This window comes from Puma concolor, chromosome B4, assembly GCF_028749965.1.
Source record: "Puma concolor isolate L17-30 chromosome B4, mPumCon1.1.hap2, whole genome shotgun sequence".
Taxonomy (NCBI): Eukaryota; Metazoa; Chordata; class Mammalia; order Carnivora; family Felidae; genus Puma; species Puma concolor.
Genome location: NC_141673.1, coordinates 12,172,034 through 12,188,972, shown reverse-complemented (window position 1 = coordinate 12,188,972; position 16,939 = coordinate 12,172,034). Strand labels below are relative to the sequence as shown.

Here is a 16,939-nt window from a genome sequence, read left to right as displayed (position 1 = left end):
GCGTGGATGATGCAGAGCCTGCTTGGGTTCTCTCTCCCTCTCTGCTCTTCCCCGGCTTGTTCTCTCTCAAAATAAACAAATACGTCAAAAAATTAAAAAAAAAAAAAAAAAAAAAGATTTCACAAAAGCAACTCCCGTCATTTTGAAGGCTCTGATTACTTTGCGTTCTGATTATATGGTTGGGTGGCGATCCACGGAGGATCCCAGTGGATTATCTCTGCCTGTAATTTGGATATCACCACAAATACTCTAGAAAATGCAAAGCTGAGCTGACAGAAAACGTTCTATGTACCGAGGTACTATGGGGTTAATTAATACTCTCCTTAAAGATGTAAGTATGCTGAAAATATCAATGGAAACACATTTTCAGAAACACATTTTGATACAAATGTGTTATAGCCACATCAACAACTGGAGGTGTCGTGTTGGATCTCAAGTTCCTAAGTGACAGCACGGTTTGTCATCACACTGGCATCTGCTGAACACAGGAAGCCAGCTCTCCAATCCTGGAGAGTCCTCCAACAGAAAAAAAAACCTTGCAAGAAAGGTCACAGTGAGGAGGTTTTCTATCACACTGCAGTAGTATTAAAACTGTATTCCAATGGATCCTCAGAGTCTCAAACATTATATGCCTTGGGTTAAGTTAATAAATTATACCCTAGTAGCCGGATAACAGATGATGTGGAGACTACTACCTAGGTTTTTAGTGTTAGCATTATGACTGCATCTACACACCCACACACTCACAGACTTGTCTTTTAAATACAACCAGGGGGTAGAAAGGACCAATCTGTTGGTTTTACTTTTAACATAAAGAAAGCCCGTCAAACCGTGTTAAGTTACCCAAGCATCAACAAGGCCTTCTTCCTACAGCTAATGGGAAGAAAAGGAGAAATTAAGCTTTGAAACCAAAGTTCAGTATCCTATTAACTAAACGACCCGAGTCTTAAAATCCTTGTAGTTTCCTTTCTCAAATCTAATTGCTAAATGTGTTCTGTGATCCTCCTCTCTGTATTGTGTCGATGGGACACCTGTGATGTAATAACATCCACAAGAACGCACGGTGGTGTCACGAGCACGGACGTTTTACAGCCAGCAAATGACAACGTTTAACATCAAAGTCTGCTTGTGTTAAGATTTTCTCAATAAGGACTTTAATATTCTGGAACAAAATTTCACTTTCAAATGTCTTATAAAGAAAAGTGCTTATATTCCAAAGGAAATGCTCATCTAGATGCCAAAAATGTAAAAATAAAGCAATCTTCACACGCATCTTTGCCTAGACTAAAGGAGGAGGAAGGTCTTGCTGATACTTTGGGACTTCCTGATACGAAGCAGAGGTAAGATTTCTTTCTTTCCTTTGTAGATAAACAGGCTTTGTGGCAGGCAGAATAATGGCCCCCCCCAAAGTTGTCCACGCCCTAATCCCTGGAACCTGTGAATGTTACTACCTTACCTGGCAAAAGGGATTTTGCAGATGTGATTCAATTAATGATCTTGAGATAGGGAGATTATCCTGGATTATTCAGGTGAGCCCAATGTAATCACTAAATTAAATTAAATGGGTGCTTCTAAATTAAAGAGGGGAAGATGGGGGCCAGAATCAGACAGAGTGTAGCAGCCTGAGAAAGACTGGACTGGCCATTTTTGGCTTTGAAGATCGAAGTGGGGCTATAGGTCAAGGAATGCGGGTCGCCTCCAGAAGCTGGGAAAGGCAAGGAGTGGATTATTCCTTAGAGCTGCCCGAAAGAATGCAGCCCTGTAACACCTTGACCTCCAGAACCGTAAGATAATACATGTCTGTGTTTTTAAGTCACAGACTTTGTGATACTTTGTTCAGAAGCAATAGGAAATATACATGTCAGAAGTCCGTGATTAGGGAGGTAAGAAGTATAAACAGTATTTTTAGAGCACTGTTCTTTAATACTTTAGAGAGGTGATTTTCCATCAACTTAACTACAATTTGGTTTCAAAGATGTTAACTCAAAGCTTGAAAAAAACTTTTCAGAAGTTTATTTAGTCTTGAGAAGACCATGAGCCGGGGAGGCGCGGAGAGAGAGGGGACAGAGGATCAGAAATGGGCTCTGTGCTGTCAGCACAGAGCGTGACATGGGGATCGAACCCACGAACTGTGAGATCATGACCTGAGCCGAAGTCGGACGTTTAACTGACTGAACCATCCAGGCACCCTGCTTGAGAAAAAAAATTTAACGTACCATTCCTTCAGTAAAATTTCAGTTTTGAAAATGTGCCAGGAATTGAGCTAAAGATATTCACAGATTATCCAGGCTTACAAAATTACTAACAGGAAAATATGCTTAAATGAAATTATGTTTTAATGTCCCTTCATTCTCGGAAATCTAATTCACATTAAGTCTTGGGTCTCTTGCTTTGAAAAGAAAAAACTTAATAAAATTATGTCTAAACCTAACACTTCTTCCTTAGAAGAGCTTCAAAATGATTATATAATGTATCAATCAGGAACACATAATGACCAGTCAGAAGAGCCACAAAGTAGAACTGAGATTTAATCTCAAATTCTTCACAAGAGTGAATACTTCAGGTTTAAGAAGACAGAAACCAGATAAACAAAAAGTAAACTTTTAGTAGACTTCTGTTTTTAATTAAAAAAAAAAAAAATGATGTCGACATGTTTGTCTATACCAGTGCTATCAGAGAGAAATATAACCCAAGTCAATATGTAATTCTAAATATTCCCCTAGGCACGTTAAAAAAGTAAAAAAAAAAAATATGAAAGCAATTTCAGTAACGTATTTTTATTCAAGATAACATATATGCAACATGCTATCATTTCGACATGACATCAATACAAAAACATCAGGGAGATGTTCAATATTCCTTTTTTTCTGGTCAGTCTTTGAGAGCAGTGTGTATTCTACACTAAAAGCAGATCTGAATTTAGACGCCATGTTCCAAGCGCACAGTCTGGCCACTTCTGCTGGACGACGCAGGTCTCTACGCTCTATCCTGTATAACCTACACCTCTCACTTCCCAAAGTTTTTCTGTGTTAATAATTTAAATATATCAGTGTTCTATTAGTGATTTACCAGCTATCTTAGCTGTCTTTTGAAAACTGAGGAATGGTGTGTTTCTCGGGAGGGAGGCCTGTGGTCAAAACTTCTGCTGAGCGTGACAAACACTTATCACGCCCACTTATCATCAAGGGCCGACAGGAGCCGAGTAACTGCCACCTTTTTAGCCTGGCCTCAGGCTGCAATAAATAACAAGCCACAGGACGAGCACTGTCAAAATATTCTTAAATGTGGATAGTCTTTGAGTTTTTCCATCTCAGAAGAATGAGAAAGAAAAATTTACCATGTAAGTTTTAAGGGAGAAATCAAAAGCAGACGTTCTCCTGGGTATGGCCAGAACACAGAAGTTAAAAAAAATAAATGAAAGAAAAATAAAACTAAAACCCATAAGATGGTAACAAAAGAAAACAAACTAAGCCCTTTGGAAATACATGCACTGTTAACTCAGTTTTAAGTATAATGAAAACCATTTCGCCTATCAAATTTTACTGAAAAGCAAAGGCCTAGTTAGTACAATTTCAAAGACAGTCTTTTGATCATATTTTGAAAGAAATGAATAATTTCCCTTTGCATGAAATTAAAATCCAGGGAAACAGGCAAGAAATTACAGCACGTTACTTGTGTCTGGGGATGGGATTAGAGGTTTTATCTTCCCTGACTCCAGCCTAAACCGAAGCCTAACCCAAATCAAGATCCCATCATTCCAGAAATCCACCTGAGAGAAGTAATGAGAACACGTTAGCTAAAAACTTGCTGGAAATCTCAGTAATTGTCGCTGCGCTCTATTTTGTGTCCTTTAGTGAACTTAATAATTGGCACTGTTTGTACAAGTAAAGAGCTCCTACGTTTAGCAGTTTCGACACATGGCCCTTCAAGCCACAACTATACCAAAAGTATGCCGACCAAACTTTATGGAAAGTATAAACATTAGAATGTGTGTATTTCTGGGGCGCCTGGGTGGTTCAGTCAGTTAGGCGTCCGACGTCAGCTCAGGTCATGATCTCACAGTCCGTGAGTTCAAGCCCCGTGTTGGGCTCTGTGCTGACCGCTCAGAGCCTGGAGCCTGCTTCCGATTCTGTGTCTCCCTCTCTCTCTGCCCCTCCCCTGCTCATGCTCTGTCTCTGTCTCAAAAATAAATAAAAACATTAAAAAAAAATTTTAGAATGTGTGTATTTCTTTACTTAATAAGCCTGGTAATTATCACAGACTGTTACGGGGCTGGGTGATAGCGAACAGAATGGTGGGAAGTCTGAGTAAGTCAGAGAAAGACAAATACCATATGATCTCACTCATATGTGGAGTTTGAGAAACAAAGGAGCAAAGGGAAAAAAGGAGAGAGAGAGACAAATCAAGAAAGAGATTCTTAACTATCAAGAACAAAGTGATGGCTATCACAGGGGAGGGGGGCGGTGGGAGAAACAGGTGACAGGGATTAAGGAGCGCACCTGTCGTGACGAACACCCGTGGAAGTGCTGAATCACTGTATTGTACACCCGACACTAATATTACACTATGTGCTAACTACCTGTACTTTAAATAAAAACGTAAAACAATTTTTTTTGAAAACCAACACGTTCTCAGTCACTGAAAGTATCCAGCAGAGAACGCTGGATTTTAACGTCAGGTTAAAGAATGCAATGCATTCTTTAGAGTTCTAAGATTGAGTGAGAAAAAAGGCATGAGAATAGTAGTGAGCACCATGCTCTCTTAATGATTTATGTCTGTTCTCGTCTAGTCACTAAAAATCATGTTTTTCCTTCATAACGGTTTTGAAAAGGGAGCTTTTTAAAAGCTGTTACTCGAAGAATCTATATGGGGAGGGGCAATACGATTTGTTGTTCAAACTGGAACACTCTGAGGGAGAAAGGGGACACTAGTAATAATTACACGAAGACAACAAGTATAGACTGGGACTATCCTAGATAAGCCAGAACTCTGGCCACTCTACCAATATATCGTGTTTCTACTGTTTGTCAAAGTAATACTTTGTTATGACTGGTGACATGTGGAGAATCAACAATGTTATACATAGCAGTATAATCATTTTGTAGATTCTAGTTGAGTGTGTTCATTTTTGGGGCAGGGGTAGCATTTTTACCATACACCCTAATTGAACGGTTTCAAAGGAGAGTCCCCTTTGTTTCAGTTAATCACAGAAAATTACATACGGCTGACTTTATGCATTTACAAAGGAGTACGGAGTTAACAAATGTATTTTTTTTAAATCACGTGAAATAATGTATGCATATATTTCTGTACGTGTACGAATGTAAGCGACACACGTTCATTCCATAATCTAGGCAAACCAATCCAGAATATGAAGGTCGAAGAAGAAAAAAGGAAAATACTCAACAACGAAGAAATCATGTTTGCAGGCAAGCTGAAGACGTAGGATGTTGACAAGGCAGGGAGGGGATGGGCAAGGCAACGCGGCAGTGCTCACTGATGTCTGGAAATGGGTATGTTCTCAAACCGTAGGCTGACAGTCTCATTATAGAGAAGAAGATAGGGTAAAGAGTTGCTTTTTGTTTTGGAGGCCTGTGGTTATTTAATTGTTCCACCGATAACTGTTTTACATGTAAGTATCGCTTATCTCAGAATTATTTTGTGACTCGTTTTTCCCTTACTGCTTCAAAAAAAAAAAATTTAATAAAGCTCATTTGTGTACAGAAAAGCACTCGTAAAAAGACTGAGCAACTCTTAACTGCACAATAGGACCACTTAAATCTCCTTATCTCCGGTTCCTTTCACGGCATGTTGTAATTTTATAGTCAACCACAAACAAAAAGGAAATGAGAAAATAAACTTTATTTACAGAAAGAAAAGTACTCATTAATTTATGTCAGGTGGACCCAGAAGAGGTACCTAGGTTTTGACTCCAAAATAAATCTGTTAACAAGTTTCTGAACAGTTCTGGGGAACCTACTGCAGCAAAGAACTTTAGGTGACAGCTAAGAAGTCGGGCAAAGGATGAAGACAGGTTTTGTAAGTGTCCTTAAAGGCAGACCCAGGCCGTTGGGCATTCTGTGCTTTAAGAACAATTACCAATTAAGTACACTGTCTACTCTTCAGCAGCCCAAAGAAAAAGGGGCAGTGAGGACACAGCATCAAACGGAGAGAAGGCTTTTAGATTCCCCAAAGAGAAAGGAAGGCTTGTGTCCTTTAAAAATGAAAATTACAGGGGAGAAGCAATTGAATTGGGTAAATTAAACAATTTTGGGTAGTAGGCAAATCTTTGAAGTCAATGAAAGAAGCCTTAAGAAAGATCAATTTCCTTTGCTTCACAAGAATTCAATCAAATTATTTTCTTGGTAAGGAGCAAGTTCCCAATACCTGATGAAATCATATTGGGCTTCGGGTTGTTGGAGTCTAGTTAGAAACAGTTTAAGTGCATACACTTAAAACTACAAACATTTAAACTACGACTTTGGGTAAGCAGCGTGGCATATAATCTTCACGGACTTATGATATATATTTGAACCACTGTCATTTTTCCACCCTGTATCTAAAAAGGTCACAAAAAATACAAGCAAACTATACAACAAAGGAATAGAAATCCACTGTGAAGAAATTACAAGCATCAACAGTTTTTTACTGGCTATAGGTTGAACAGATTTCACTTTGAAAATACTTACCAAGTGCTGGAGAAAGTTCTGCATAGGCATATTAATCTTTTTTGTTTTAACTGAAAACTGGAAGCTTAGAGTATAATTACCTCTTTAATGATTAACAATAATTAGAGTCAGAATTAAACACTACCAGTGTCGATGCGTTCTATACAGGGAATAATAATCAGGAGCATTAGAACAGTATATACATTGGTGTTCGTTTAGATGGGCAGAGGTATATATATGACTCTGCAGATATACGCTATTAATTCCCAAGGTATGGTGGATTTGGAGTAGGAAATTGAAGAGGTAAATATTAACTCATTTATTTGCTTTATTTAACTTTACTTAAGTTACATTCTTTGAGATAAAACCATAGATAGCCAAGGGCTATTTTCAAAGTTCAGGAAGAGATAAACAAATGAAAAATTAACTCAAAGATTGTTCTATCCTAAAAATGCAAGTAGAAGTGAACATAGCAACGTAAATATTCACAAGCTTGGTCGCAGCTGGTTGTGCCTGTGGGGTGCATTTCACTTGTTGAGGAGGAAGAAAACTGTCAAATGAAACTTTCTGAAATTCAGTTCATTAAACATTTTTTCACAACACCACTGTAAGACTTCATCATTCCCTCATTCCTAAAATCACTGCTGCTTATTTTAGTGCATGGAAATTCTACATCATATAGATTGGGTAATTTAAAATGGTAAATAAATGACGAGGGGGAAACAAGTTTGTATTACAATGTTCAGTTCTCCTACAGAACACATTTAGAGTACCTATATCGAATGGTGCACTGTTACTAACGTCATCCTTATGCAAAAAACTGAACTTACTATATTTGTCACTAAGGGGGTTCTACATCCCAAAGTTTGCCTATCTGGGTAGAACTCAAAGGGGGAAATCAGCTTACCACGAATTTCTGAGTCACTACTCCCTATATTTACGCCTTGTCAAATTTATTCCAAAGAGAGAGAAAGCCAACCAAATGGCTGAAATATCACATTTGTCCTAAGTCTGTCATTTCGAAGTCTGATTTTTGAAAGCTGGTTGTTCTGGTAGAATGCACACTAGAATTCTCATACAGAATTTCACTTGAGTGTTCTTTCTCTTCCTTAAAAATAAGCAGGTTAGGGCAATTTCAGTCTGATAAAGGGCTGGTGTCTCCTACCCCAACCCTCCTCACCGCTGCCCTCCTCCCCACACTTCTCTTCCTCTCCCCCCTCACTCCCCCAGAGGAAGTACTAGAATAAAGTTTGGCCATGTGGTAGCTTATTTTTAGAGATAATCTAATCCAAGCCAGATAACTTGGGATACTTTCTGTAGGCTTGAGAAACAGCTTTAGTTTTCTGGTTACTTACTATTTAAAACAAAACTACAAAGGAACCAAGCACACTTAATGCGGAGAGGGAGCTTACCTTAGAACCACGTTCATTAAAGATTATTTCTACATCTAGGATTTTGCCAAACTGCTGCAGAGACAAAAATAAAAACATTTATTCACGGTCAGCTTTTTACCCACACACTGTATTTTCTCCTGAAAAAGGAATCTTTTTTTTCTTTTTCTTTTCACTTCTTATATGACTTCCATGTTACTTTCTATTTGTTGGTAGGTCCCAATACTGGGTTCTGATTTTTCCTTATCACTGAGCTGATGTCTCCTTTCCCACTCTTTATTCAGGCCACCCACTCATGCATTATCCACCTCTGTATGGCAGAAGCTGTTTCCAGAAGATATGCACAGTGTTACCCTATTACATGCTTCTCCAAGGATAAGAACTAGGGGTTTTCGTAACTACTGCGTCTTTAATTTTTCGAAATGTCCTGGTTTTTAAGAAGCAAATCCTAAGTAAAAAGATATACTATTGAAGGCTATTTTTCTTCTATTTTTTTTTTTAATTTATAAAAGCAAACCATGTTCACTATAAGAAAAAAAAAAGGTCAGAAAGTACAGATAAATAAAAAGGAAAATAGGAAAAGCAAAATGCAGACCCTCTGTAAACCTGCCATCTTACCGTGCTGGTATACAGCCTTCCCAGATTTTCCTCAGGCATATATTGTTAAGGAAATGTTTCCACGTATTACTTTTATTTTTTAAGTTAATATGCTATGAACAGTTGTCCAAGCCAATAAATATGTACCTATGTTCTCATTTCTACAGACTACACGCTGTTTTCTATTGTACTTAAACATTCGTGGGCATTATACCAGATTTCATTTATTTGCCATTTTAATATTTTGGCAATGAACATTATCAAGTGCATTTTAAGTAATAGCTTTGTTTGGTCCTTAAACATTTTAACATTTGGGAAATGAAACAAAACTAAAAACACAAAGCCTAAAGACCTGTTTAGCTACCTAAATGGGACTGGAGGGGAGCATACGTAAAACACAGACGTTATGTGGAGGAGAGTATGCAGCTGACAAGACTACCTGTTGTAGTCAATACTCGGATGAACTGATGGGAGAGATGTGCAGTAAATCTCCAGGTATCTTTTCGGTCACACCTCCCTCTGAATACTGGACTCCTAGACCCCAATTATCTATGTCGCCTGGATGTTAATATACGTATTTTAAAATGTTTATTTGGAAAAGGAGAAAGAGAGAGTGTATGTACATGCGTGAGAGGGAGACGGAGGGAGAGAAGACGGAAGATCTGAAACATGCTCTGTGCTGACAGCAGAGAACCCGAGGCGGGGCTCAAACTCATAGACCATGAGATCATGACCTGATCTGAAGTCAGAGGCTTAACCTACAGAGCCACCCAGGCACCCAGTATTGCCTGGAGTTTGAATCAGACTTTGGGAAGTGTGAAAAAAATGAAAAGAGCGAAACAAATGCTTTCTTACTGGGTTGAAGCAGTACTATCTGTATCAGAAAACATGTACTAAGAGCCCAAGTTTTCTAGAGTAAGACTTCTGGGCTCGATTCCAGTTTCATCGCTTAATAGAACATTAGGGAAATAAAGGAAAGAGGAAACTGTCTTATTTTGGGTAGGAGGGTATTTAATTTTACTTCTAGGACTATCCAAAAAACTAAGATTTGAGTGGTGTTTTAGAGTTTGCTTCCTTTCACATTTTCTAATGCGTCCTTATATCATCCTGCTGGCGAGGGCTGCCTTCCTTTAATGGTTAAGGAAAACAAGGCTGAGGGAAGCCATTCGTCAAGTCTGCAGAGCTAAGAAAATGGAGCATGGAGTCCCTGCTCTTCACCAGTGCTGTCCTCCCGAGACAGAGCTGTTAACCAGGCAGGGGAAGACCGAGCAACCCTAGCAGGTGTCCCTTGCAAGGAGAAGTTTTTGTGCGTGCACCTAGCAGCCGTATAGGATAACACATCTCAAGAAATCACTGATAACCGGCCTAGGCAGCCCTTTAACGCATACAATTTTTCTGACTCCAGAGAAAACACGCTTGCAGCACATGAGAATATACTCCATTTTCACCGATCTCCAGAGACTAGGATTCCGTATTATTTCTGTTCAGTAGAGAACCTTCAGTAGAGTCCACTAGAGAACTCATACTCCTGGGAAACTTCCTCTTAAATATAACCTAAATTCTTTACGCTGCCCTTTATGGTATCTGTTGCTCTCTTTTCTGTGGAGATGAACAGCTGGCTACCATTTTCTCTAAAAAGGTTCGTCAAGTACTTCAAGAACGTTATTAAATCTCAACGCTGGCCTTGGCTTCGGTGTAGAAAATACTCCAGGTACTCAGCAGTCAGTGACAAAACTGTGCTCCAGGGTCTTGTCACCACGAAGAGGCCACAGCCGAGACTTCAAGCGGGGCACCTGCTTTTCTGCCAAAGCACCGTGCAGCTACAACAGCAAAGGTTTTTTTTAAACCATGATCTCTCACTCCTATGTCAAGTTAAGAGCCTGCTCGAATTAAAGCAGGCAACAACACATGAGCCCAGAAAAAACCCGAAGATTTCCAGCAGCCATTCACTTTCCAACAACTGAAATCTTTGCTATTCTACTTTGTCTTCATGATGGCGATTCCGGGAGGAAGCGAGTGGCTGGAAGAACACGTCAGAGGGAGCAAACTAACCCCCTACTCCTGATTTTTAGACATTGGTCTTGATGCTGTTGAGTTATGAGCAAGGAAGTAAAAGCAAAACATAGGTACTTTCTGCTTCCCAAACATTAAGTCGTTGAGCTCGTAACACTCTGAAAGGTAAGGATTCCTGTCTCTTTCCTGATTTTAATACTGAATGGCTCATGTCCCACAAAACCCCTTGGTCCCAGGCAAACCGGGTTGCATGGTCGCCTTGTGTATGTGAGAACCTGCACAGCCATTGTCTAGGATGACAGGAGTGATGGCACTAGGTGACGGAAGTTCCTGAAGACTGATGGAAACACTGATTTACCTCAATCTGTCTGCAGTCTTATCCTAAGGTCCTGATGACTTATAACACGCCTGGCGGATCACATTAAATTGTCATTGCTAAACCCACAAAGGGACTTCAGAGACTTACCCCAAACATCTGTCGGAGGTCAGGGTCCCGGAAGCGGAAGGGAATATTAGAGACATGCAGCCGTTTCGGGGTAGATTTGCTCTCTGAGTTCTCACTACTTTGTGTCTGTGACTGCTGGCCGTCTGTCTGTGCGCCCCCTTCTGTCTGCTAAGCAAAGAAACAGACAACGTTGAGTGGAAAAGAAATACGATTACTTCGCAAGAATTGTGTAAAATAACGAACATTCCCAGCCCCGGTTGTTCTCAAACAATCTTTAAGCAAAAATTACAAGTTGTCCCTTCAGAGGGGAAAAAAACCAAATCAAAATGTTACCTGTGTTCAAACTGCTATAGTTTACAAAGAAAATTTAGGTCTTTTGAGTATTTACAGTACATTAGTGAAATGGGAGAAAACCAAAATGCTAAACAGAAATACTAAATACTAATGCCCAAGATCACATGGAGATCCATTAGGTAGGAAAGACATAAAAACCGTACCATTAGTCTTCGATTCTTAGTAGAGTTTTCCATGTCTGAAATCTTTCCATTTTGAAAATGAAGAGTCTATTATACTTAGCTGAGGTGATCACTGCGTTTTGGTCTATCATTTCAGGAAATAGGGGAGTATTTTCATGTTTCGTTCCCTCTATGAGTTCCAGAGTTTATGACTACCGGGTCACCAAAGTATCATAATATTCACAAAGAGGAGACACCTAATGACAGTGGGCATTTGGTTTCAACCTGAAGGAACCTAATCCACACGCTCCTCCTAATCCATGTGATTCCAGCTGACGTCAGCACAGGGACCCCAAGCTCCTGCAGCCCAGAGCAAAGCCCCACTATACAAAATCTGCCGGGACAGGCTTTGCGGGCCCTGCGTAACCTACTAGACGCGGGTAAGCGCCAGGTCAGTGTGTACAAGCGTGGTGTGCACTTTTAATCCTCAATCTCTTTTAAAGCAACACCCCAGACATTTTTCCCCCGATAAATCCTTGAAAAAGTGGCTATGCTGAGAAATACTTTTGACCATTATCTAACGGGTGTGATACATTCTAGGTATTCAAAACACATTTATTCTGAAGTATTCATCTGGCAATTTAGGAACCTTGTGTTTTTACTATTCCCTATGAAGTGCCTGCCAAACTGGAGGGCTCGCTGCGCTGATGAAACCAACATACTTTTAAAACAAGAGTGGAACTCGCTGTTCTTATTATCTCAAGTGAGTTACAACTGAGTCCCTAACAGATTCTTCTGAGTGACGCAGAACAGATCCCCTCCCTTTGACCCAATGTTCAAGTAAAAGAAACTGTGAATCACAGATACTTTTGGCTCAGAGACATTACCAACCAACTTGAAATGAAGTTCGAGACTTTAAAATATAAAAGATAATCAGGAATAAACGTGGAATAAATGCCAGCTTTTCGACTGTCAATCTAAGTGATGGCAGCTTTTATCTCATTCCATTCAGGCCTTGCAGATGGCTTAAATGTGCAATGATTCATGTGATATAAAAATAGCAGAAAAGGGAAGAGCCATGAAGCAATGTTCTGCGAAAGTGTAAGGTTTTCAATCACCAATCTGGGCACAATGCAGACTAAACAAAACAAATTCCATTTCAAAGATGAAATTCACTAAGTTGCTAAAACGGCATCACAGACACCAAAGCAATAAGCATGAGCATCAATTACGACTAATGCTCATTCAAGCACCTTCAGACTTGCCTCTTACATCTCACAGCTGGAGCCCATAAAACTATGTCTTCAATCAAACTTAAAACTTTTTTTAATGTTTATTTATTTTTGAGAGAGCGAGAGAGACAAAGCACGAGTGGGGGAAGGGCAGACAGAGAGGGAGACACAGAATCCAAAGCAGGCTCCAGGCTCTGAGCGTCAGCACAGAGCCCGACATGGGGCTTGAGCTCACGTACTGCGAGATCGTGACCTGAGCTGAAGTTGGATGCTTAACCGACTGAGACACCCTGGTGCCCCTTCAATCAAACTTTAAAACCACCAGATCTTATCTGCAGGGTGTCAGTGTTTCACTTTGATAAAAGCTGAAAAGATGGACTCTAGCTCCAAACCAAAGTTTTATATATAACATCTACATGTAATCCAGGTAATCTGTAATATATATGTGAGGTGGCAGACGAAATGAAAATGAATGATTATTTCAAAGTATGTTGCCCAAGGTATTTATTTGTTACTTAAAGTTTTTACAGCCTTGAAGACACAATTTAAGAAGAAGATTAGAGGTCAGACTGGATAATTTTCTGGCCTTGCAGTTCATATCCACATTTTAAATTTTTTTTTTCTTTTCAACGTTTTTTATTTATTTTTGGGACAGAGAGAGACAGAGCATGAATGGGGGAGGGGCAGAGAGAGAGGGAGACACAGAATCGGTAACAGGCTCCAGGCTCCGAGCCATCAGCCCAGAGCCTGACGCGGGGCTCGAACTCAACGGACCGCGAGATCGTGACCTGGCTGAAGCCGGACGCTTAACCGACTGCGCCACCCAGGCGCCCCTCATATCCACATTTTAAAAAAATATAAAGTCTTTAATTTCAGGGACATTTGGCAAGTTGAGAAATTAACATTTCCAAAATTCTTAAGTCTTCTGATTTAATATAAATTTTAAAACTGAAGTTTAACATACATAGATACAAATGCACAAATCATAAGCATGAATGAAATTTCACAAAGAATATACACCCATGTAACCATCAAACCAGATCAAGCCAACAGAACACCAGGAGCATTCCAGTCACTGTCCCCTTGTGAAGGGACTCACTGCCCTGACTTCTAACTCCATAGATTAGTTTGGCTGTGAAAGATAAGAAAGAAAAGAAAACGGGGGCGCCTGGGTGGCGCAGTCGGTTAAGCGTCCGACTTCAGCCAGGTCACGATCTCGCGGTCCGTGAGTTCGAGCCCCGCGTCAGGCTCTGGGCTGATGGCTCAGAGCCTGGAGCCTGTTTCCGATTCTGTGTCTCCCTCTCTCTCTGCCCCTCCCCCGTTCATGCTCTGTCTCTCTCTGTCCCAAAAAAAATAAATAAAAAAAAAACGTTGAAAAAAAAAATTTAAAAAAAATAAAAAAAAAAGAAAAGAAAACGAAAGAAAAAAAAAAGAGGAGAGGAAAGGAAGGGAAAGGAAAGGAAAAGAAAGGAAAGGAAAGGAAAGGAAAGGAAAGGAAAGGAAAGGAAAAAGAAAAGAGGAAAGGAAAGAAAAGAAAAAAAGAGGAAAGGAAAGGAAAGGAAAGGAAAGGAAAGGAAAGGAAAGGAAAGGAAAGGAAAAGACAAAAGAAAAGACAAAAGAAGAGAAAAGAAAAGAAAGAAAAGAAGGAAGAAAGAAAAGGAACTACACAGCATGTACTCTTTTGTTTGCCTTCGTTTATTCTGTGTAATACACATACACACATTATTGTAATTCATCTATTCATCTATTTTATAAACATACAGGACTTATTCGAGCTGCTTCCAGTTTTTGGCTATTAAGGATAATGTTCCTATGAATATTCTTGCGACATTCTTGTCTTTTGGTGCGCACAAACAGCCATTTCTGTTGGGTGCATATGCATCCAGGATTTGCTGGGTTAAGGACACGTGTAAATTCAGCCTTAACACACGTTTTCCCAAGTGGCTGTACTAACTTATACTAACTGTGGATAGCTGCAAAAATTCTAGTTGTGCTTAGTATCGCCCTTTTCATTGTAACTATCCTGGTGGAAGGCAGTGGCATTATATGGTGGCTTTAATTTGCTTTCTTCTCGTTAAATCTGCTTTCCACTTACAGAACTTTGTTGAAAAATGGGAACTCCTTGTTAAATAGCAACTATTTCTTGAGTGCATACTATAGGATAGACTCTTCCGTAAGCCTTTTAACAATAGTTAATACTTACATAGTGTTTACTATTTGCCAGACACTGGCCTACATTTTATGTATTTTAATTCATGCAATGCTTGCAACAACCCTAACATGGCATTTTTGTAAACATGAGAATGTAGGAGGTCCTTTTTTTTTTTTTTTAATTTGAGAGAGAGACTGGAAGAGTGCAAGTGGGGGGGGGGGAGGGGAGGGAGGGAGGGAGAGGAAGGGGGGGAGAGAGAGAGAGAGAGAGAGAGAGAGAGAGAGAGAGAGAGAGAAAATCTTCTCTCATGGGGCTTGATCCCACAGCCCTGGGATCATGACCTGAGCTGAAATCAAGTCAGGTGCTCAACTGACTGAGCCACCCAAGCATTTTTTTGGGTGGTGCCGTTTTTTTACCCCACTTTTCAGATGAGGAATCTGAGAAACACAAAGACCGCCTAAGCAGTGGATTAGGGATTCAAACACAGGGAGGTTGGCCCCCGAGTACATGCTCTTCACTACTATGTCATGTACTGTCTTTTCTAATCCTCACAATAATCTATGCAGCAGGCACTATTATTATCCCAATTGACAGAGGCAGAAAGTAAGGCACAGATAGATTAAGTAGGTGCCCAAGGTCACACATTAAGTGGCAGAGCAGGAACTGAGAACTAGGTGGCGGACTTTCACGTACTAAGTATCATCCTGGCCAGCACGACACCTGCACTCTTCTTCTCATTAGAAGGGAGAGCACTTGTGGACCCCACTCTCTTTCTCAGCGCCCTCACCTGGAGGAGCAAGACTTCCTCGGGGCTACAGGCAGGCAGGAGGGTAAGGGACAGGGAAAGCCATACAAGAGTGACACGTATTCTCGATCTTGAGGGAAGAGAAGCAGGTCAGCCCACGAAGGGAGTAAAGGCAAGAGGAAAGAAAACCTGCAAAGGCACACTACCAAACTGATACTCAAAGGGGCTGAAAAGCAGATTTCTGTATACAGTGGACAGAGGAGTAGGAAATGTACATTGAATGTAATTAAGCCAGATACTTCCCATTTGACATCCTCAACATTAAGTTACCTCAGTATCAACTACTAATTGTTGAAACAGACAAATCAGAGAGAAAAAGTGACACTTTTTAGGCTGTATCTTTGTGAAAAGTGGACAACTGAACTGCTCTGAGAAAAACCTCAGTGTACACCATTAGTTTGCTTTATTTAAAAAAAAAAAAAAATTTTTTAACGTTTATTTATTTTTGAGACAGAGATAGACAGAGCATGAATGGCGGAGGGACAGACAGAGAAGGAGACACAGAATCGGAAGCAGGCTCCAGGCTCTGAGCCATCAGCCCAGAGCCCGACGCGGGGCTCGAACTCACGGACCGCGAGATCGTGACCTGAGCCGAAGTCGGACGCTTCACCGACTGAGCCACCCAGGTGCCCCAGTTTGCTTTATTTTCTACTGTTAGCTACTGAGCAGCTCTCTTGACTGTACAACCAACCTCCCAAGGTTCTGTTCTTCCCTTCTGTGGTCATTTTCTGACCTAATTTATTCACCGGGCAGAGGATGAAAACAGAAGGGGCTAGAGTCTATGCCCTGAGAGTTCACAGCGAGGGCTGGCAGCAGCACTGCTGGCACCCTCCTGGGACTACCGTCTACATATCTACTCTTTAAACAACCCAGCTGCCCCAGTGGGGTCTGGCTGTCTGTATATACCACACAGGAGCACAGGGCTTTTTATACCGAAGAGTGAGTGAGATTTTTAAATCTCACAGCCGCAATCTAGAAATGAGAACTAAAAACGTTTCGGTTTGATGAACTCACACTTTTCAAGTTCTTGTAACTGCGAAACAGATTTTCTGACTTCTCTATGAAACAATGGAAATAAATCTTACTATACACTGTGAACAAATGTGCTGGTATGGCCTGGAAGAGAGTTGTGGGCAATACAAGATGAAGTATTACTGCCCAAGTCTCTATCGGAATAACAC

The 16,939-nt window shown here is 40.4% G+C and overlaps 1 protein-coding gene across 27 annotated transcripts in view; it reads right to left on the bottom strand.

Moving 5' to 3' along the window:
- The window catches only part of RBFOX2 (RNA binding fox-1 homolog 2), a 289,602-nt gene that overhangs the window by 29,858 nt on the left and 242,805 nt on the right, over positions 1-16,939 (bottom strand). For 21 of the 27 annotated variants that reach the window (XR_015253340.1, XM_086712403.1, XM_086712397.1 and 18 more), the window contains 2 exons: positions 11,136-11,282; positions 8,081-8,134 (listed from right to left, as the gene is read on the bottom strand). Coding sequence is in view for 26 of the 27 variants with exons in the window: in XM_086712403.1 (XP_086568529.1) it covers positions 8,081-8,134; positions 11,136-11,282 (201 nt within the window). In the remaining variant the exon portion in view is untranslated. The remainder of the gene's footprint in view (positions 1-8,080; positions 8,135-11,135; positions 11,283-16,939) is intronic. The other 6 variants (XM_086712404.1, XM_086712405.1, XM_086712392.1 and 3 more) reach the window with 1 other exon arrangement.